Source organism: Papaver somniferum, chromosome 4 (assembly GCF_003573695.1).
Source record: "Papaver somniferum cultivar HN1 chromosome 4, ASM357369v1, whole genome shotgun sequence".
NCBI classification, from domain to species: Eukaryota; Viridiplantae; Streptophyta; class Magnoliopsida; order Ranunculales; family Papaveraceae; genus Papaver; species Papaver somniferum.
In genome coordinates this window covers 136,129,590-136,152,543 of record NC_039361.1, presented here as the reverse complement: position 1 = coordinate 136,152,543, position 22,954 = coordinate 136,129,590, and the positions used below count along the sequence as shown (strand labels likewise).

The 22,954-nt window shown below is 36.2% G+C and overlaps 1 protein-coding gene across 2 annotated transcripts; it reads right to left on the bottom strand.

Moving 5' to 3' along the window:
* Positions 1–230: 230 nt before the first annotated feature.
* On the bottom strand, positions 231–5,603 carry LOC113362750 (TPR repeat-containing protein ZIP4-like). 2 transcript variants are annotated; one of them, XM_026605244.1, is made up of 6 exons: positions 4,082–5,603; positions 3,369–3,558; positions 3,172–3,204; positions 2,049–2,672; positions 1,130–1,825; positions 231–693 (listed from the first exon to the last, which is right to left on the bottom strand). In XM_026605244.1, the coding sequence occupies exons 1-5, from the start codon at positions 5,392–5,394 to the stop codon at positions 1,154–1,156; spliced, it is 2,832 nt and encodes a 943-aa protein (XP_026461029.1). In that variant the 5' UTR covers positions 5,395–5,603; the 3' UTR covers positions 231–693; positions 1,130–1,153. The 2 variants fall into 2 exon arrangements, with proteins under 2 accessions (XP_026461029.1, XP_026461028.1); XM_026605243.1 differs by lacking the exon at positions 231–693 and having other exon boundaries at positions 958–1,825.
* Positions 5,604–22,954: the final 17,351 nt, after the last annotated feature.

The window sequence follows — 22,954 nt, the reverse complement described above, 5'->3', positions numbered from 1 at the left end:
ATTTGAGTCCATCTATGTTCTAAGTTTGCTTAATATTGTACTCTTTTTCTTTAGTTCAGATTTTGTCCCTCTGTGTTTTCCTGACGAAGTTTTAACGAGGCAGTTAACTTAGACTCGTCGATATTTGAAAATTGTATTGCATGTGATGAACTACATATAAAGTACGTGACAACATGTGAAGTACTACATGTGAAGAGTTTTACCAAGGTTTTATCCCACTGGGTTTTTCCTTGTCAAAGTTTTAAGGATGCGATTGATTTCATCACAAGTCATGAAGAAGAGGACGACATTTGAAGACCTACATTTGAAGCACTATACATGAAGCACTACAAACGGAGTTCTATTGGACCACACAAGGGGGGTGTTGTAGGGCCTACGGCCCATGGGTGTGCCGCCCAACTAGAAGCCTAAATTTTTTCTCTTACATGTATATAAAGGATACTTTACTTATGTGATAGGCTAATCAATAAAAATCCTTATCTTCTCCGCCTCTTCCTTTTCCCCCTATTATTCTACTACAACATTAACACATTTTCATAACCCCAAAAGTTATGTGTCGCTCTAGCTTACCGTTAATGTAAGTTACTGGCTAAAAAGAAGCACAGCATATTGAAGTGGGTCTTGCCAGATGAGCGAGTCATGGAACTGAACATGCTTCCTGGACTTAGTAAGCATTCAACGATGCTGCAAAAACTGCACAAGGAAAATACAAAGCCCATGTGAAGAAAATGTCTACTGAAATTGACTCCTCTGGCTATCCAAAATGGAAAATAGAAATCTCCATTTTGTAGCAATAATAAACAACGGCTAAGCACTTTCAATTTCAGCAGCCTGTGTATAACCTAATTTTGAAAGTAATTCAGAATAGTCAAGTAATAACGCAAACGTATCTGTAAAAGAACAAAATATACTTATAGACAGACAAATCAGAACACGGTCCTACTATCTACAGAAAAATGGCGAGGAGAATAAAATGACCTTTATTCACAACAAGAGAAGAATTTTAAGTAATTACAGGATTAAATCCTATGCTGTTTAACAAAAAATCAAGATACGGCTAGAACTAACGGATAGTAACTTACGACATAACAGACTAACAGTACAGTTGACTAACCAGATTTATACGTACCTCTCTATAACACCAGCCACAATCTTACACTTCTGTGACAGTACTTCTATTATCACTATCAGCATACTCATAGTCATCAAGGCCATTAAATTTCTTATCAAACTCTGCAAGAAAATCCTCCATAGTACCCTTGTATCCCAGCAGCCCTTGTACGTGCTGGGCCAGGTCCAACCCAATTGTCATCCATCTTCTTGCAATAACAACCTGCCCAAGTCGGACTGGCATGTCTGCACGATTCCATGCTGTCACAGCTAACCATTTCCCCTCTTCAGTTGGATACTCACCCACTTTCAACCCTATCATAATCCTATAGGCTTGCTTGTACACGTTGTATACATCATCATCTGCATTGCCTTTTAGGAATCCAGCTATTCCAATTAGTTTCCGAAGTACAAGGGCAACTTTTTGATAATCTGGAGAAGGGGAGTTGAGAAGAGATGAGAGGCATGTGTTGAGAGCATAATCAGAAACTTCTAAGTTGGAATGTTGACCATCCTGTGCAGCATTGAGACCAATTTGGAGGAGATACTGGGGTGTACACATCTTTGAAGATGCAAAGTTCTTTACCAAAAGAAGCTGTTGAGATCTAGAATTATCAAGCCTAGCCTGTAGATTATAAGCATTGAGAGTGTACATGAAGTGGAGGCTTGAATCAACGGATTGACAGTCATCGCTGAGCTGCATTCCAGGCAGCATCTGCATGAATTATATATAAAATTATGATACATGTCATGGAAAGAGTTTAAGAGAAAAAAAATGTAAAGGAATGGAGGCAATAAAACTCTGTAAACAGTATATACATCATATGACATGTATATAGGATATAAGATGCTGCCTGGCAGCAGACAAACAAATGCACCATTAACTATAGAATGCGAATAAATGAAGCATTAATAAAACCATAAAATAGCATCCATACCTTACCAACTCTGTCCAACAGTTGCCCAGCTTGCTTCAAGTCAGACTCCTTCAGTGCAACGCCACTTTGCTTCTCTGCTGCAATATTGGCTGATACACTTAGAATCAACGACTTGCAGATCATGGGACGGTGATCTTCTACTTCATCACCGTCAATCCTAGCACCATAGAATTCCGATGCCAGCTCCAGAAATTCTGCACATAGTTTGTATTTCTTCTCTTTCCCCATTCGTGTTCCATTATTCCATGAATTCCATGCAAACCAATTCCGTTCGCGCCTCCCGACCTCTCCTTTTCCTAAGAAGTTCTCAGGGCCAATCTCTTTCATGCGAATGTGAGCATGCTTCGTAAACTTCAGAACTTCTGTCTCCTCTACCATATCCCGAGAGAGGAGTGTGAGTAGGGTTCGGAGCACTACCCCCTCCGGAGTTGACATTGGTTTTCCATGAGAGTATACGCCAAGGAGCACGGAGAGAGAAGCAATAGCAACAGGTAGAGCATGGCAAGCAATGGCCTCATGAGCTGCGAGGAAGTAGAAGTCGGGGTTGAAGTCAAGGCAGGATGCCATGGCTTGAATCTGTGCAATGGCTCCTATTTCCTCATTCTTTTGAAGGTAGATCTTGAACTGCATGTGTTAAGAACATTAAAGGATGGTCATACTCTTGTAGAGAGCAATATTGAATACACCCTCCAATAATAAACTGTTCTTTTTCATGTCGCCTTTATAAGCACACAGAATACATGTCACCATTCTGAATATCAGCAGATACGAAGACAGGGGTTTTCGAACAAAGGACATTTGACTGATATACACTTGAGTGTTTAGATAAGGTATGTATTTAAACATAAAGTAAATACTATTGATACAACTGCTAAAATAAGAATCCTAATTCCTAACAGATCCTAAACAGATAACAGTTTCAACTTAAAGTAATACTTATATAAGTTACTCGCAACTGAGATATATCCATACGGAGTATCATGTATTAAGAAATTAGATCCACTCATTTAGAGGGAAACATTTCAGATCTTTGCCACATATGCATAGATAGTAGAGTACTTTCAACATTGCAGAAAAGACATACTAATAAGAGGGAATACTGGTAAACAGGATTGGGCAATACCTTAAGGAAGGCACATGTTATATTCGGCTGAAGCTGCAAAGGTAAAAATCTGGATAAGTTAGTAGGATATTCTCATAATTGGATGGAACAGAAGCACGAAAGCATCTTTACTTTACAGAATAAAACCTGAAACAAGCTATTTAACTAATTATATTAGTTAGGGAAGGAATTGAAACTGAAGTGTAAATCTAACCTACTTTTTCGCTTTCAGTGATGTATTCTTGAGCTCTATCAAACTGCAAGAGAGCTAGGTGACAGAGACTCAACACTCTAAAACATTTTGCTCGAAGAATCTTATTCTCTACATTGTGGGGCACATAAAGCATTGATTTCTCAAACAATTCTGCACCAGTCTCGTAGTCCTTCAACCTGAAATGTTCTGCTCCACTGCCAAGTTCAACAGCAGTAAAGTTGTCAAAACTTCATTAGGCCAAGTTGATAAATGTACAATGGCCACAACCTAGAAGTATAATTTGCAATGAAATTGCCAATCAACTGATAAGCTTGGGCTTAAAAAGTGGTTATGCAGTGTTTGGTGTATTGATACTAGGCCTCCTATAGCTCTTACATATCAGGCTTTAAGTAAGTTGATGGTTCCAGAGAAGATTAGACTGTGTTGGTTTAATCCAAAGGAATGCAAAATCCTAGTTCACTTGAGTATGCCCAACCCCAACTTGTGGTTCTATTCAAGATGGCTAATACAGAAGTGACATTGGATTGTGTGTATGTTTTGAAGACTTTAGTGGGGATGGTCACAAAGTTGCTTGGCGTACTTTTTCACAAAGACAACAGAGACTTAGAATCTGCATGATTTTCCCATTATATATTGACATTATCCTTATGATCTTTTCCCAGAGCAGCATGAGACCAAATTCAAGTATAGAATTGAGGAGTAGAAGATACGACTCACCAGTTCCACAAAACAGTATGCATCGATGTTCTTTCATTAGCTGCTGTTTCTTCGTTGAAAAGTGCCACCACTCTTTCGTCTGAGACGAGCTCAGCTACCACTTTTGCTCTCAATCGGAAACCCTCACCACTACCAACAACCACCTGAGCCACCCTAACTGCTGCTTTAGGACTTACATGACACCTCCCCAACAGCCCTAGAAAAACTCCTTTAGTTGTATCAGCCCCGGCCACTCCTGTAGCTTGAAAATACGCTTCCACAGAAGACAACCAAACACTTTCTGGAATCCCCTTGTTTAGTACCATCCCTCTCAACTCTTTCTCTGCTTCCCTGTGCTTTCCTAACCCTAACCAAGATTTCATTGCCAAAACAGGCAAACATGGATGCTGTTCTCCACCACCACCAGAACTCTCTCTCAAAACTCTGATACATTTCAAAACACTCTCATAGTCTTCACACTGTAAATTAGCAGCTGCCATAAATCTTAATGATTTAGATCTCAAAGTTTTCAATTCTAGGTTTTCATCTCCTCTTTTACAACTTCTCAATCCCTTATCACATAAATCTAAACTTTCATTCATTAACTTCAAAGCTTCATTAACTGTAGATGTCTGACTATTACTAGACAAACAAAGTTTTCCAAATATCAAATACTGATTTGCTAAGGCTCTATAACTTTCTGGACATCCAAATAACAAGTTTTTAGATCGACTAAGTAAAGTAAGAGCGAGATTTCTCTCTGAAACATCCCAAGCAGATGTCGATCTAGCTAGGTTCAAATCCAAAAGAAGTTTTCTCTCACCAGGATCTGTTATTTCACTAACCTCAATTTTCGATGTTAAATCCGTAGCTTTTTCGAAACAAACCGCAGCGAGATCAAATTTCTTCAAACCATGCCAAAGCAAACCAGTTTTGTAGAAGAACGAAGCAGCTTTGAAATCTGATGATGGAATTTCAGGTACTTCTCCAGCAAAAAAGAGGAGATCTGCAGAAATCTGACGAAGTTTTACATGATCTACAGGTACTGATCTATTTCCACAAGCAGGTGTTAGATTTGAAAGATCTACACAAGCATTCCATAACCGAAAACTCAGTTTCCAAATCTGAAGCTTATTAGATTTCGATAATGGAGATTGTGAATTTAATCGAGAAAAGCCTTTTTGAAGTTTTGAGCAGAAATTTGTTGTCTCTTTTGATGGATTTTCAGTAGAGACTATTCGTTCAAATTCTTTGACTGAAGATTCAATTTCCTCGAGTATTTCTGTAAGGGTTTCGGTTTGACGAAGATCTGGTGAAAGCTCTGCGATTCTCATTTTGGCGGGGAAGAATTTTGGGGAATGACTGAGAGTGTCCTTTTTCGTTTTATGGAGGAATAAATTTTTTTTCTGAATTTGAAATTTAAAATTTAAATTTGGCAAACCATCGGAAACATTTCTAAGTTTCTAATCTGAACTGTGAACCGTACGATTCTTGAGTAGAGCGACGAGAACTGAACTGTCAAGAGAGGTGGAGTGTGTTACCTCACAAATGAAGGGTACCAATAGGATACTAGCTTGTCTGTCACACTTCTACAAGCGTCCACAATCATCAGCAAATATCTTAACAGGGCGTTTCGGTATGCATTCATAAGTAATTTTTTGATTTCTAAAAGTAAAAAGATAAGAAATTAGTTTAGATATAAAATTTCACATCGACTTTCAAAAATAAAAGTCGATTTTTTATGAAATAAAATACCTTTGTTTCTGACTTCTGTTTTTGGAGAAATTAAATTTGGCTTTAGCTTTAGCCGAAAATCTAGATCAGTTGATAAACTAAATTTAGCCAGGCGTATTTTTAATTTGCGCATCAATCCAAACGAACCTCAAACAACACTTTTCGGGCGCTGTTTTAATACACACTCCAGTGAAAAGCACGTCATACGACCACTACACACCAAGTATTAAACTAAATTATGTGATGCACAACCATATTTCGCTTAATTGGGAATGTTTTCTATTTAGAAATGCTTTACTAGTTTCTTTCTATATGGAGAGCGTTTGTACCTTTAGACTTAGGTTTATTTTCCCGGCTAATTTCGGGTCTAGTGTGATTATTTTGGACTTACGACTACGAGACAAAAAAGAATATTTTGAAGCAAAATGGACAACCCCTTATCCAATTATTTTACTAAATGGCAAAACTACACCTGATTAATTAGTACTTGTTTGGGTGATTAAATGATGTTTAATCAAGTTAACCCTGAAATCAACTATCATTAATTCATCATCAAAACTTGGATTTTTTTTATTTTTTTTAAAAAAAAAAACTCGATCCAAAATTGGTTGATGTTAGTGTAGTTGTAAACTGATTCTGGGTTGAGTTTTTTCAAATGACGAAGTAAACCCAGAATCGGGTTTTTTCGATACCCACATAAACCGATTATTGGAACGGTGTTTATGTATGCCCACATAAACCGATTATTCGTTACATAGTTTAGGAAATTAGCGTGTTATATATATAGGATTCAGTATGGGAATTCTAGAATTTGACACATCAAATGTTCGTCAATGGACCTCCGAGCACGTCGGTACAACATCGTATATTTCTTTGTGGTGAATGAGCTTAGTTTCCCCATAACGAATTCTCTAAAGCCCGTTGAAACATTCCAGCTGAAGTTCAGTGAATTCTTAAATGTTAGTATGTGAACTTTTAACGATGACATAAGTATAAATATTATCATGTTACTCAGTTTTTCCCTAAAAGGAGCTTGTGGATGATGTTGGTACACCATATTTCTAACTTTAACATACTCTCGCATTGCACTTTTTATGTAGTTGAATCGAAATGCCAAGTCTCTCCACTTGCGGTTATTCGGATTCGCGGTACGCCCGTAAAAGAACTCTTTAACTCTCTTCCAAAACATTGAATAGATTTCATTCGAACGTTCACGGAACATATTAGCAAACGATTTAACGAGACATAAATTTTCATACGGTTCCCATTTCACGAGCTTCTCATCTACTTCTGGATCTCATTCCATTTTCTAGGCTAAGTGTGTGATGTGGGAGTGGATCAAAGAGGTTGTCTTTATATAGATAAGGAATCAACGGCTATTTATTTTCAAATTCAATTCAAACAATCAGAGTTTAGATATGTCCACATAGTCCGATTGTGTCCTTGCAAAATAATATAAAAGGTGCCTCTCAATAATCGGTTTTCAATATTGCACATGTAATCCGATTCTTGGCAAAAAAAAAGTTACAGAAAAACTGTCACTTTTCCTTGCAAGAATCGGATTACATGTGATGCCAACATAGACCGATTATAAAGGTTGTCAAAATTTGCCTCTCAATAATCGGTTTTTAATATGTTACTTGTAATCGGATTCTTGTCTAAAAAAGATACAAAAACATTGTCATTTTTCTTCACATGAATCAGATTACATTTGATGCCCACAAAGACCGATTCTTAAAGTAATCTAAACCCTGGATTATTTTGTTTTGTCATAATCGGACTTTAAAACTGTCCTTATAAACTGATTCTGAAAACTTAAAAACCAGATGGATGAAATTTTCAGAATCGGTCTATGTGGTGCACTTTCAAAACGCGATTATGAAATTGTACCCCTGGAGAAGTGTTAGAATCGGATTTTATACAGGTAAATGTAAACCGATTGTGAGAGAAAAAACTTCCAGGATCATGCATTTTTTGCACACACATTGTAGTTGGTTCTTTCATCGCGTCTTAGACAAACACAAAAAAAAATTCAAAAGAAATCAGATTCAGTCTATCATAAACTAGGAATATAACCAAACATAATTCAACAATAAGTTTAAGACATAAGTTTTGACGACATAATTATTCATAGTTAAAGACATAAGTTTGAAACCATTCATTCATTAACATCCCCATACCGACCACGACCACCTCGTCCTCGTTTAGCAGGTTGGGCGCTACTTGATGCACCTTCAGAATTCCTTTTTGTGGTAACTCTCTTCCTATTTTTCTTTGGCTCCTCCTCCACCGGTTCCCCAAACTTTGCACCCGCTTCTACATTTTCAAGACTGTTCAATATATCAATCAGCTTTTCATTGGCCTTAACATTTTTCTGTTTCCTGATAGATAGATTTACTTGGGCTATCAAATGCCCGACTCGTCTTCTTTGTTTCCATTTTAAACAACAAATATTAAAAAAATAATGCTAAAACAATTAACAAAATCGTAATTGAGAAATAATACGCACCAGGTATTCGAGAGCTGTATATTTATCCTCTATCTGGGGCCTCTCATCTACTCGTATCACTCGAGTATGCGAAATATTGAGGTACCACGACATGTAACCCGGAATTTCCTCATCATCTGTTCTCAATCGACCATCCATAGCATGTTTGTTGTACCATATGTCTTCCCAATATTTACATGATGGTAAAGGGTCGTGAACAATCTCAATATCATTATCAAATGACTCGCTTTTTTTCTCATCGATTTTAAACTTCTTGTGCTCCTTTGGGATTTTTTATATGTATCCGCATTATCTTGCGACTCTGATTGGTTTGTACATTACATATCCTCTTGGGTGAAACAAAAGCCCAAAATAATGAGCTTGCTCGTCGCACCCAATCATCTTTCTTTTTCCTTTGGCCAAATCCCCCTTGTAAAGGTCAAAGACAACATTTTTCGTCGTCAAGTTGTCCAACTTGAAAAAGCGGGGGTCTAACAACCACAACCAATATTTCGCTTAGCATTCGGTATGGACTAACTCCAATATACTTTTAAGAGAATCAACTAGACAGTCAGACTCAATCTTAATAAAAGTATATCAAAGAGTTATATCTCACTTTCTCGATTCAATACTTACTCGAGCAAATAGAAATCTGCGAGTCTAATTGAATACAAGAGAAATCACCTGAACGGTACCAAAGACCAATGTTCAAGGATCAATCAATTCCAATCAACAACCAAAGGTTGGATTTCCCAATTGATCGATTCAACGCACAACCCGTGATATTTCAATTATATAACAAAATATAATGTGGAAAACAAATAACACAAACACAAGAAGTTTTGTTAATGAGGAAACTGCAAATGCAGAAAAACCCCGGGACCTAGTCCAGATTAAACACACACTGTATTAAGCCGCTACAGACACTATCCTACTAAAAACTAAGTTCGGTCTGGACTGTAGTTGAACCCCAATCAATCTCACACTGATCAAAAGTACAATGACACTCCTTACGTCTCTGATCCCAGCAAGATACTACGCACTTGATTCCCTTAGTTGATCTCACCCACAACTAAGGGTTGCTACGACCCAAAGTTGAAGACTTTAATAAACAAATATGCATCACACAGAAAAGTCTACGGTAATAGATAAATCTGTCTCCCACAGAAATACCTACGAGTTTTTGTTCCGTCTTTTGATAAATCAAGGTAAACAGGAACCAATTGATAACCCGGACTTACATTCCCGAAGAACATCCTAGAATTATCAATCACCTCACAATAATCTTAATCGACTAGCGAAAGAAAATATTGCGGAATCACAAACGATGAGACGAAGATGTTTGTGATTTCTTTTATATCTTTCTTACCGGAGAAATCAATCTAAAGCCGATCTTACGATTGTACTTATTGCGATAGAAACAGCAAGATCAGATCACACAACTACAATAAAAGTAGTATCGGTCTTGCTTCACAATCCCAATGAAGTCTTCAAGTCGTTAACCTACAGGGTCTCGATAGAAACCTAAGGTTAAAGGAGAATCGACTCTAGCTAATACAACTAGTATCACATAGGAGGTGTGGGGAATAGGTTTCCCAGTTGCTAGAGTGCTCCTTTATATAGTCTTTCAAATCAGGGTTTGCAATTAATGTTAGCTTAGTAACAAATCATTCAATATTCACCGTTAGATGAAAACCTGATTAGATTCAAGCTAATATCTTTCAACTGTTAGATCGAAACTTAGCTTGTTACACACAAATGAAATGCACGTTTATTTAGGTTTGTGTAACCATACCCAAACATGTACATTTAGTTGGTTCAACAGTAGTTAACCAAATGGTTAGCTATATAAGCACTTTCATATCAACCATAGTCTTCTTTACCATAAATAGTTCAAATGACTCAAATGAACTAGTTAGACAGTTATTCAATTGCTTAGATCTTATAGAAGTATACGAGACACAATCGAAGCAAAACGGTTTGATTCAGTCGAGTCGATTCATGAACTTTATAGCCACGGTTTGCAAACTTGCATTCCTTAGTTTATATAAGTTTAAGTTCACGAATAATCGTTTATATAAGTCCGGGTACTTAAGTACTGGTACGCGGACTTAAGTACCCAGACTAAGTTTGTTTTCAGTTCACAAACTCCAGCAGAAATTCACGGGACGTGAACTTCCGACAGTGCCATACTGGTACGCGGACTTTAGTTCCGGCTTTCCTGAGCATCAAAGTACGCATACTTTGGTTCAAGGAATAAGGACTGACACACGTATGAGTTACCACACAATGTTTATATCCAACCATGGTTATATAATCTAAACTCTCATTTCAATCATTGAAACATTCTTAGAGGACGTTATATAGTTGTTATTCACAAACCATTTTTTGTCAAAGAAAATTTCAAGTAATTGAAACTTAAATGAATTTCGTCACCAGTAAAGATGAACTTGGCCAAAGCGAAAGCTTACCAACACATATTTCGAGAAATAGATAAGCGAGATAAACTCGGCTCGAAATAGAAAATGAGTATAATCAAAGTCTATATAGCAATACGAATTTTGTCTCAAGATAAGAGATAAAGTAGATAGACTTTTGAGTGATAGATAAGTTCAAGTCTCCACATACCTTTTAGTCGATAAAGTTCCACCAGTTCCTTGAGTAGTTCTTCGTCTTTGTATGATGATCACAATGGAGTTTTTGAGCTCAACTACACTTTCTATCCTAGTCCGAGACTTAACTATAAGTAGACTAGAAATCAAGACTTATAGTTTTGGCAACTAAATTTGACAACAATCTTGAGATAGCAACGCTCCGTAGCCATAACAATGAGAAAACAAGAATTCTCAATCATTGTTACACAGTGTCATAGTATTATTACACAACATCAAAGTTCAATTGTATCACAACTTCTACAACAATACTATGGTGATATGTATCACTCTCCTTTAGTCAATACTCCATATCACATGGAAACCACTACCCCTTACATTATGATCCGAAAACCATATGTATTTGTAGTGTGAAGTACACATTAATTCTCTCCCTTTTTGTCAATAAAATTGGCAAAGATACGAAAACTAGTGGGATCCTAACGGAATTTACATAGAGAGATTTCATGACCAAAAGAAAGCACGTATCAACTTTTTAGATGCAATCATACATCCGAAGCTAAATGCTTTCATCAAGGAGTTTATAAAGATACAAGATAACCCCTATAATATTCCACAGCCGCATTCCCCACAAAGATTTGGCAATTAAGCGCAAGTTCAATTAAGAAATCTCCCTCATAAAATGTCATTCCCGAAAGAACAACAAGAGCGACCTTACTTTCACAAGAAAAGAAGGATTTATTTGGACATAACAAATCACATACGAATATGAATTTGAATCCAAAAATACTCAACTAAATTAACCACAAGAAAACCCATGATTAACTTAATAAGAAATGCTCAACATAAGAGAACTTATGGAGCCGCACAATATATATATATAAAAATATGGATCAGGGAAGATCAATACTGCATAATAGACAAGGATTCGTTCTATTTTCCATCACTATTTTCACAATTACATACAATAGACATAATCCTCGTAAACAAAAGTCTATCCTATCTTCGATCAATATTTGTATAATGACATATAATACGCTTAAAACTTTTGTAATTTCAAAAGTTCGTTCATTCTTTTATCAATACATGTGTATCGACATATGAGAGACTTAACTTTTGACAAGGTATGGGACAATCATAGTTCACGGACGCAAACACACATATCCCATGAAAAATTGCAATATATAAAACCATAAACATTAATACTGCAAAAAATCATCTTCCAAACAATTTTAGAATTTAAACAAGTAAACCTGAAAACATGAATATGAAAACGTTGGACATAGCTATGTGTAATCACAATAATGGCTATTCCAAACTCTAATTATTCTTATAAATAAAACAAGAAAATAAATTCTCATCAGAAGATTTACTAGATGTTGTAGAGATTTCTCAGAGCATCTACCGAGAATTCCTTCTCATTATTGAAAAACCCATTGATTATGGGATCGTTCAATTCCTCCAAATCTTCAGAAATATCAGTCAACTCACTAAGTTCTCTTTTTATCTCATGCAAGGTGTTCTTTGTTAGAGACAACATTTGTTCATAGTGAGTTATCTCATCTAAAGATGAAACAATTTGAGATTTTAAATCATTTCTTTTGTTGATGAAATCATTCACCAAACCTCTAAAGTTATTATCAAGATGATAACAGATAAGAGGCAGTTAGAGGCAGAACCTTCTCCATCATTTGTAGCTTTCACTTTCTTCACATTTGAGGAAGAGATTCTTTTACACAGATACACATTAACTGCTTCGACTGCATCCTTACTTGTGGTACCTCTAGTTACAGGAGCCATGAAACTTTATCTTCTAGGGAGAAAGAGAAAAAAAGCTACAAACAATTATAAATAGACTTATGAACGCCCAAACCCTAGAAGAATGTAAAACAAGTCTTCCGTGATTTAATGATCCATTATCTATAATACTAGGAGAATATTTTCTTAACAAAAATTAATACACCACTTGAGTTACATAGACGCAAACCTCATTTTCTCAAGTTAAAGATGAGGATGCGAACGTCACTGATATTATACAGTGACGACGTGAGCCAAACGCTCCCCTCTTTTACCACATAGTGGTTTACCAAGGTTTGTTGTATAAACAAATTTCCTACCTCTTCCGACTCTGGAAACACTGGTTTTAGGAAAACCACGTTGATTATCCAGATTCGTCTCTTGCATGTTCTTTTGAAGTTTGGAAATTCTTTTGTTGTTCCTTTTGAATCTCCAACACGTGCTTTGAACATGATTTGCATTTCCACAAAATGAACAAATAAATAAAGATTCTTTGTCTTGTTGAATTTCCTTCTGTTTATCACAACCATCAACCTTCATTCTTCCATGATCAGGAACAATGGGGTTGATTATGCATGCAGTTTTGCCTTTAAATCCTAAATCATTTGTGTTTCCAAAGGATTTCTGACCGAATAACATTGCTGAAATTTTGTCATAACTTCCAGATAATCTCTGTAGATCATCCTTAAGAGTATTAATCTCTTTTTCCTTTAGAGCTATGGTTCTGGTGAGTTTATCATTAAGACAATCTATCTCAAGATTTTTCACCTGGATTGATGATTCAAGTTTCCTCAATGAAGCTTTTAATTGAAGATTTTCTTGAAGAAACTCTCTATTCAAGAATTCAAAAATATCTGTGTCAGACTCATGTTCTGAATCATAAATTGAGTAGGTGGATGTTTCTGCTACAAGAGCTGAGGGTTCATTACATCCATTAGACGTATCCAAGACGTTGATACTTAGGAAAGATTTTTCTTCTGTTGAATCGTCTGAAGAAAAAGATGACAAAAGATGTTTATCACATCTATTGCTTCTTTTTACAAATTCTTTGATCCTTTCTGTTATCAGTGATTTATTAAAACCAACATCATTGGAACAACATTCATCAACCCAAGAAAAGTTAGAGGCTTCACTTGTGTTGGAAACAACATTGAATGCAGATGTTCGAACATAATTTTAATCAAGAATTTTTAACTTTCCAAAAAGAGTATTTCTGGAAAGAGTATCAAGGTTATTTCCCTCAACGATGGCATGCTTCTTAGAATCGTATCTAGATGGCAATGATTTGAGAATTTTCATCTCAGTGTCCTTTTCAGGAATGGTCTTACCCAATGCAAAAGATGCATTAACAATTTCAGAAACTTTGTGATTAAACTCATCAAAAGATTCTTCATCTGCCATATGAAGGTTTTCCCAATCAGAATTTAGGTTTTGAAGCCGAGCTTCTTTCTCACTAGTATTTCCTTCAAATACGGTTTCTAAGATATCCCAGGCTTCTTTAGACTTTATGCATGTAGTCACATGGTGCTGAAGATCTAGGGTAATGGCATGTATGATAGCATTTAAGCCGTCAGAATTTTGCTTTGCAGCAAGAATTTCCTCTAGACTATATCTACCAATATCCTTAGGTATAGATATATCGCTTTCTGTATTAACCGGAGGATCATATCCATTAAAAAAACGTACCCATGTTTGAAAATCACGAGCTTGAAGAAAAGCACACATAGCAATTTTCCACCATAAGTAGTTTAAGCCATCGAAAACTGGTGGTACGTTTATGGAGATCAAATTCCTGTCCACAAAGTCAGATCGCTACAAACAGAGACTTGTAAGGTCTTAAAACGTGTTTGCTTGCTCTGATACCAATTGAAAAAGTGGGGGACTAACAACCACACCCAATATTTAGCTCAGAAATCTGTATGGACTAATTCCAATATACTTTTAAGAGAATCAACTAGACAGTCAGACTCAATCTTAATAAAAGTATACAAAGAGTTATATCTCACTTTCTCGATTCAATACTTACTCAAGCAAATAGAAACCTGCGAGTCTAATTGAATACAAGGGAAATCACTTGAACGGTACCAAAGACCAATGTTCAAGGATCAATCAATTTCAATCAAAAACCAAAGGTTCGATTTCCCAATTGATCAATTCAACGCACAACCTGTGATATTTCAATTATATAACAAAATATAATGCGGAAAAGAAATAACACAGACACCATAATTTTTGTTAACAAGGAAACCGCAAATGCAGTAAAACCTTGGGACCTAGTCCAGATTGAACACGCACTGTATTAAGCCGCTACAAACACTAGCCTACTACAAACTAACTTCGGTCTGGACTGTAGTTGAACCCCAATCAATCTCACACTGATCCAAGGTACAGTTGCCCTCCTTACATCTCTGATCCCAGTAGGATACCACGTACTTGATTCCCTTAGCTGATCTCACCCACAACTAAGAGTTGCTACGACCCAAAATCGAAGACTTTAATAGACAAATCTGTATCACACAGAAAAGTCTACGGTAATAGATAAATCTGTCTCGCACAAAAATACCTACGAGTTTTTGTTCCGTCTTTTGATAAATCAAGGTGAACATGAACCAATTGATAACCCGGACTTATATTCTCTAAGAACAACCTAAAATTATCAATCACTTCACAATAATCTTAATCGACTAGAGAAAGAAGATATTACGGAATCACAAACGATGAGACGAAGATGTTTGTGACTTATTTTATATCTTGCCTATCGGAGAAATAAATCTGAAGCCAATCTTACGATTTTCCTTAGTACGATAGAAACAACAAGATCAGATCACACAACTACAAGAAAAGTAGTATCGGTCTGGCTTCACAATCCCAATGAAGTCTTCAAGTCGTTAACCTACAGGGTCTCGATAGAAACCTAAGGTTAAAGGAGAATCGACTCTAGCTAATACAACTAGTATCACACAGGAGGTGTGGGGATTAGGTTTCCCAGTTGCTAGAGTTCTCCTTTATATAGTCTTTCAAATCAGGGTTTGCCATCAATGTTAGCTTAGTAACAAATCATTCAATATTGACCGTTAGATGAAAACCTGATTAGATTCAATCTAATATCTTTCAACCGTTAGATCGAAACTTAGCTTGTTACACACAAATGAAATGCACGTTTATTTAGGTTTGTGTAACCGTACCCAAACATGTACATTTAGTTGGTTCAACAGTAGTTAACCAAATGGTTAGCCATATGAGCACTTTCATACCAACCATATTCTTCTTTACCATAACTAGTTCAAATGACTCAAATGAACTAGTTAGAGAGTTGTTCAATTTCTAGATCTTATAGAAGTATACAAGACACAACCGAAGCAAAAACAATTTGATTCACTCGAATCGATTCATGAACTTTATAGACACGGTTTTCAAACTTAGATTCCTTAGTTTATATAAGCTTAAGTTCATGAATAATAGTTTTTAGAAAATAACCAACTTAAATACGCATACTGGTACGCGGACTTAAGTACCCGGACTAAGTTTGTTTTCAGTTCACAAACTCCAGCAGAAATTCACGGGATGTGAACTTCCGACAGTGCGCGTACTGGTACGCGGACTTTAGTTCCGGTTTTCCTGAGCATCAAAGTACGCATACTTTGGTTCAAGGAATAAGGACTTACACACGTATGAGTTACCACACAATGTTTATATCCAACCATGGTTATATAATCTAGACTCTCATTTCAATCATTGAAACATTCTTAGAGGACGTTATATAGTTGTTATTCATAAACCATTTTTTGTCAAAGCAATTTTCAAGTAATTGAAACTTAAATGACTTTCGTCACTAGTAAAGATGAACTTGGCCAAAGCGAAAGCTTACCAACACATATATCGAGAAATAGATAAGCGAGATAAACTCATCTCAAAATAGCAAATGTGTATAATCAAAGTCTATATAGCAATACGACTTTTGTCTCAAGATAGAAGATAGAGTAGATAGATTTTTGAGTGATAGATAAGTTCAAGTCTCCACATACATTTTAGTCTATGAAGTTCCACCAGTTCCTTGAGTAGTTCTTCGTCTTTGTATGATGATCTCCATGGAGTCTTTGAGCTCGACTACACTTTCTATCCTAGTCCGAGACTTAGCTATAAGTAGACTAGAAATCAAGACTTGTAGTTTTGGCAACTAAACTTGACAACAAGCCTGAGATAGAAACGCTTGCGAGTTCGACCGAGCAGTGCTCTAACACAACAGGCATCTCAACTTCAGATAAACCACATCTTGGGACTTTTCCTTACTCTTGTAGGTGTACATGTCTCCATAAAAGTTATCGTCCCACACCTTGTTCTCAAAATACCTTTTAACTGCTGGGATCAAACCTAAATTCACAAACCTTAAAGCATTTGATTGAGTTACACCTTGTAAGCGTACCTCAGGGTGGCACAGTTGGACAAAATCTGGTAGTCGAGCACTTCCGTATCCAGTGAACATGAATTTTGGGGATAGCTAAGAGTACTTGTTATTCTATGGTTGGTGACAATTGATTCTAACAAGAGATAAACAGGTACACTGTTGAGTTAACGGTTAGTAACGGCGAAGGATTTCTCAATTATCATCATCTTTTTCTTATTATCCTTTTTATTCTTCTTTATATCAACCAACTACCCTTCTTTTATATTCTCGTTAATTTAGATAACATATCAATTGCATTACTCCTCGTGGGAACGATCCTTACTACAACTTTATTACTTGTTAATTAATGAGAGATATCTTATTATTTTGTTGAGTAAACGACGCTCATCAGCCCGTGACTCAACTCTGAGAATTTCGATATTTTTTGGTGTGCGTTCGAGCAATATTTTGGATTTTCAGAAGAGTTTGATCTTGACTGAAACTTTCGATTTTGCTTGAATGGGCAAGTAGAACTTTGCTCGTGCGACCGATATTTTGAAATATTAAAATAATAATATTTTAATATTTGATGTGAGAAGCCCGGACGGTCGTGTGTCCATTTAGCTTTTTGGAAGTTTGAGCAATATTGGAGAAATATGGAAAAAATAGGTTTTTTGCTCAAAGAAGGAGTTTCATGAGATGAGGGAAGAAATAATAATTAAATAAGTAATTAGAGAGGCGTGGGACCTGCCACGGCCAAGGCATGGCCGTCCGGATAGTATGCCCGGTCCCATGCTCTTCCCTATTTTAAATTATTATTTTTCATCGTGTGAGGAAATATGGAGAAACTACGAGTTTTGCTCAAACAAAGGAGTTTTCATGAGATGAGAAAAATAATAAAATAAAAGGGGAGGCGTGAGACTGGCCATGGCGGCATGACCATCCTGCCGGTGGGGCCGGTCCCGTGCGCGCCACTCCTTTATTTTTTATTATTATTTTTCTTTCATATTTTGCATAGGTTTCCTCGTTCGTCCATATTTTTGAATGCTCGTTTATGCATTTGGGTGATCACTTATGCATATTTGGGTGCTCGTTCGTGCATTATTGTTAAGTACACTCGCACCATTTTCTCGGGGCTTACTAGGTGCTGGCCTAAATGCCCGAAAAGTGAATATATTTTACTAATCCATGGAATTCAGCTGAGAGTAAGCCATGAAACGGAGTAATGAGAGTGAATATCTATTACTAATCCATGGAATTCAACTGAGAATAAGCCATGAAACGGAGTAATGAGATAAAATAGATTATTATCTAGGAATTCAATTGATGAATGTTGCGCTAGAATTAATCTATGAATTGCTTTATATTAGCATGCAATATGTCTAAGAGCGTTTATTCGAGAATCGAGGTATGAGATGGTGGAGACATCATACTCGCTCTGAATATCAATTTTTTATAGTCAGGGAACATTGAGACATCCTGAAGACGTTAATGCTCTATACTAGCATGCAATATGTCTAGGAGTCGTCCAATCATTATTGATTCCTATACAGAATTATTGATGAAATATGCGAAGTGTTGAAAGCTCAGTTGAGAGGCTTTAATGATCATATATTCATGCATGCTCTGAGAGGATGTTCACTTAGTTAGGGATTGTGAAATGAGCTTTCACGCAACATAAAATATGATTTTCACATACATGTCCAAAGTCGTGTCAGAAATATGCAAGATCATGGTTTTATGATTTTAGCCTTTGTCAAAAATTCACCATTAACATTAAGTCCCCTGCTTAGTGAGGGACAATCATGTTTCACAGTAAGCACTGGATGGTGATTTTTTTCCTGATTACAAACGAAATAAGCAATTGAACTTAGTCATAAGAGATACTACCAGAATTCTCTAATTGCTCAAATGTCGCGCGCGATTAATAGCTTGAACAAGGACTCTGGCAGTATGATAGAGCATCGTCCAGTGAGTGTGGATATACAAGGCACCGCTGATTTGGGTGGTGAAATGACCAACTTGGTAGGTTTAGCACTTGTGAGTCTCTTCTTCAAATAGGAAATCATCATTCCATCGAGTTGTTGGTCTTCAAAGCATCAATATGTATCACCGGCTGCGGTGGACTTATTCTTGTTGTCGTTCTAAATCCACAAATGACTTGTGGAGGATCCAAATAAGTTTTCATATTGCATCATCTTGATAGATACATGAAACCTTGGTTAAATGGATGAAGATTCATGTGGATGAATGAAAAATTTCATCATAATTCGTTATCAGAAAATTCATAAGTTAGGTCTTCGTTGAAAATATTGTAGAATCTTCATACGATGTCCATTTTTCATGATCTACCCCAGATTTTTTATTCCCAGGAAATTTCCTAGCTTTTCCAAAGAATATTTTTGAGTTTTGAGCCCGTTTGGTGGTCGAAATTAACGAACAGTAAACTTCCAGGAAGTCTTCAGAAACTTTTCGGTTGTCATGTAGTTCAATGTTTCGGTCACATATTTTTGCTCGTTCATCCAATTATTGTGAATTTTGGATATGTTGTAGAGGACATACATAAGAAGTGAATGGCATATGACCAATCCCTAGATTCTTCACCAATTATTCTCATCTCGCTTTTTTGTGCAAGATAGTTTAAAACCGTCTCAGACGAGCTTGTTGCAAAACGCCCCTTTTGTGTCTTTAGACCATTTGCTTGTGTATTGAACGATTAATGAAGGATGTTGATAACGTTAATCACTTACATTATAAATTGTGTGATTTCCCTTTGAATTCTATATTTGAAGCACTCTAATTCATATAATCGTCACATCATGTGTGAAACGACGGAATAGTGGATGATGGAACTGATAATGGTGACATGAGCAATCTTGTGAACCAAAGTGATGATGAAACTTTCTTTGCATCTCAGGTTCGTGAAGATGTTTCATTTGAATACATTGAAGTGACTGAAGCTTGAGTTTACGTTGTTCCAGTATTTGTGCTTCATTCATATTAGAAACCGTGCTTGTCTCTTAATTCTGAGAGTATTCAATCCTGGACTAGGTCACGGGGTTTTTATGCATTTGCGGTTTCCTCGTTAACAAAATCTTGCTGTGTCATTTACTTTTGTTTTCCGCAATTATAATTGTTGTTATTATAATTTAAAGTAAATTACACAAACGTTAACTCTGTATTACTTGATAGTGATCCTATAGATTTTGGTTAAGTGCGAACCTATTATCAAGTAATCACACTTTAATTGTTTTATTGCCTCGATCTCGTATCCATAGACGATCACACAAAGAGTGAATACTTATTCGTTGTATTGTCTCGACTCAGTCCATAGACAATCACTTTCGGTAAGAGGACTTATAGGTGGAAAAGTTTAATATTGTGGTATGTTTGGGTACCCTCGTCTTTTCTATTGGTATCATAGCAAGCAAACACGAAAATATCTAGCAATCTGTGTTTGGTGCGATCCAACATATAAGAATTGAATCAAATGGATGATTCAGTTAACTTTTCAAAGATACTAAACGCTTTTCCAGAAGATTCTAAAGAGCATTATTCGGTTCTTGTCAAGATGTTTGAAGAAAAGATTGAAGAGAATTGGTCACATACTAAGGATATCAGTAATATCATGATTGATAGAGGGCTGGTCAAGAATACAAAATATTTTCATGTAAGGAAGTTTAACGAATCTTCAATGCTAACATCTCGACATTTGAAATCAAATAAGAAGAAGCTATCTAAAGACCTTCTTCAAAAAGGATGGTATGGTTTAACTCAGAAGATCTATTGTGCAAAAAATATTAGTAAACGTATTAAGAGATTATATAAGAACTTAACAAGACATCCTAACTCAGAATCAAAATAATCTGGAAATACTGCTGAACAATGCCTAGGAGCATTTGCACTTAAAACTACTTCTCCATTCCAATGGTTTCTAGATAGTGGTTGTAGTAGACATATGACATGTGATCTTTCTTGGTTCACAAAGACTGAAGACTACAAGGGAGGATATGTAACCTTTGGGGATGGAAGCAGCTGTCTTATTAGCAAAAAGGGAACTATAAAACTTCCAGGTATTCCTGAAATTCATGATGTAGTTTATGTCAAAGGAATGAAAGACAATCTTCTTTCAGTCAGTCAAATTTGTGATAAGGGTCATAAAGTGATCTTCAATATGGGAGTATGTGATATTGAAGATAAGTCTGGAAATATAATTTTTCATGGACGAAGAAGTATGAATAACTATTATCTCCTTGATATACAGTTTAATTTATACTGTAATTTGACCAAGGTAGAGTCAACCCATTTGTGGCATGAACGATTTGGTCATATCAACTACCGAATGCTGAGAAAGCTCTTCAATCATGAACTTGCTAGAGGCGTTCCAAAAATAAATACTGAAGTAGAAGGTGTATGTGGTGCTTGTCAAAAAGGTAAGCAAGGAAAAATTCCACATAAACTTTCTCGAGACGTAGCCACTCATGCTTCTCTCAACCTCATTCATATGGATCTTTTTGGTCCTATTCAGCAAGCAACTGTTGGAGGATAGAAATATGCTTTAGTGGTGGTAGATGATTACACACGGTTCACATGGGTTTCTTTCCTAAAACACAAAAATGACACGCTTGAGGAATTTAAGATTATTGTAAGTACAATCCAAAATGAACAAGGTCGCAAACTAAAGAAAGTTAGGAGCGACCGTGGTACAGAATTCAAGGATACGAAAGTATATGAATATTGCAATCAACTTGGAATTTCTCATCAATTTTCTGCTCCCATTACACCTCAGGCAAATGGTGTAGCTGAAAGAAAGAATATAAATATTCAAGAAATGGCAAGAGTAATGCTTCACAATAAAAGCTTACCATTAGCTTTTTGGGGAGAAGCTGTGTTCAAACCTTGCTATCTTATAAATAGAGTTTATCTAAGGTCCAAAACTCTAAATACTCCTTATGAATTATGGTATGGAAGAAAACCCAATCTGAGTTATCTAAGAGTTTTTGGAAGCAAATGCTATATACTTAAGGAAAGAGAGCATAGAGAAAATTTGATTCCAAAAGTGATGAAGGAATTTTTCTTGGCCATGCTTCTGAAAGTCATGCATTTAGAGTATATAATCTCAGAACCAAAGTAATGATGGAATCTATTAATGTTGTTATTGATGACATTAGTGACTTTCATCAAGACAATCATATTGCTGCAGAACTTCCTCCTTCAAAAATTGTTAGTATTGAAAAACAGATAGAAGAAGAACCAGCAACTGTTCCTCTTGTTAGTGATGTTGATGATAAAGATGATAATGATAGTATTGTTGAACAACCCAATGATACTGATATTGTCCACAAACCTGTTAAGTGGGTGCATCAAAGACATTCCGCTGAAGATATCATCGGAGATGCCAACGCTAGAGTTATGACTCGAAAGAAACTCCAGAATTTCTGTCACTACACTTGCTTTCTTTCCTCAATAGAACCAAAAAATGTTGAAGAATCTCTCAGTGATCCTGCTTGGGTAAGATCAATGCATGGGGATCTTAACCAATTTCAAAGACAAGAAGTATGGGAACTAGTTCCTAAACCAGAAGGAATAAATATTGTTGGAACAAAGTGGATTTTCAAGAAAAAATCATACGAATTTGGAACAGTTGTCCGAAATAAATCCAGACTCGTTGCACAAGGATATTTGCGAACTGAAGGTATTGACTTTAATGAAACTGTTGCTCATGTTGCTCGTTTAGAATCAATTAGACTTTCTTGCTTATGCCTGTAATCTTAAGATAAAACTTTTTCAAATGGATATTAAATATGATGTTAGAGCACTGCTCTGTCGAACTCGCATGCGTTGCTATATCAAGCATGTTTGTCAATGTTAGTGATCAA

Coding starts and splice junctions, on each gene's coding strand:
- LOC113362750 (XM_026605244.1), bottom strand. CDS start 5,394: ATGAGAATCGCAGAGCTTTCACCAGATCTTCGTCAAACCGAAACCCTT. Junction 3,205..3,368: donor ACATCACTGAAAGCGAAAAA/GTAGGTTAGATT, acceptor TTACCTTTGCAG/CTTCAGCCGAATATAACATG. Junction 2,673..3,171: donor TAACATGTGCCTTCCTTAAG/GTATTGCCCAAT, acceptor TAACACATGCAG/TTCAAGATCTACCTTCAAAA.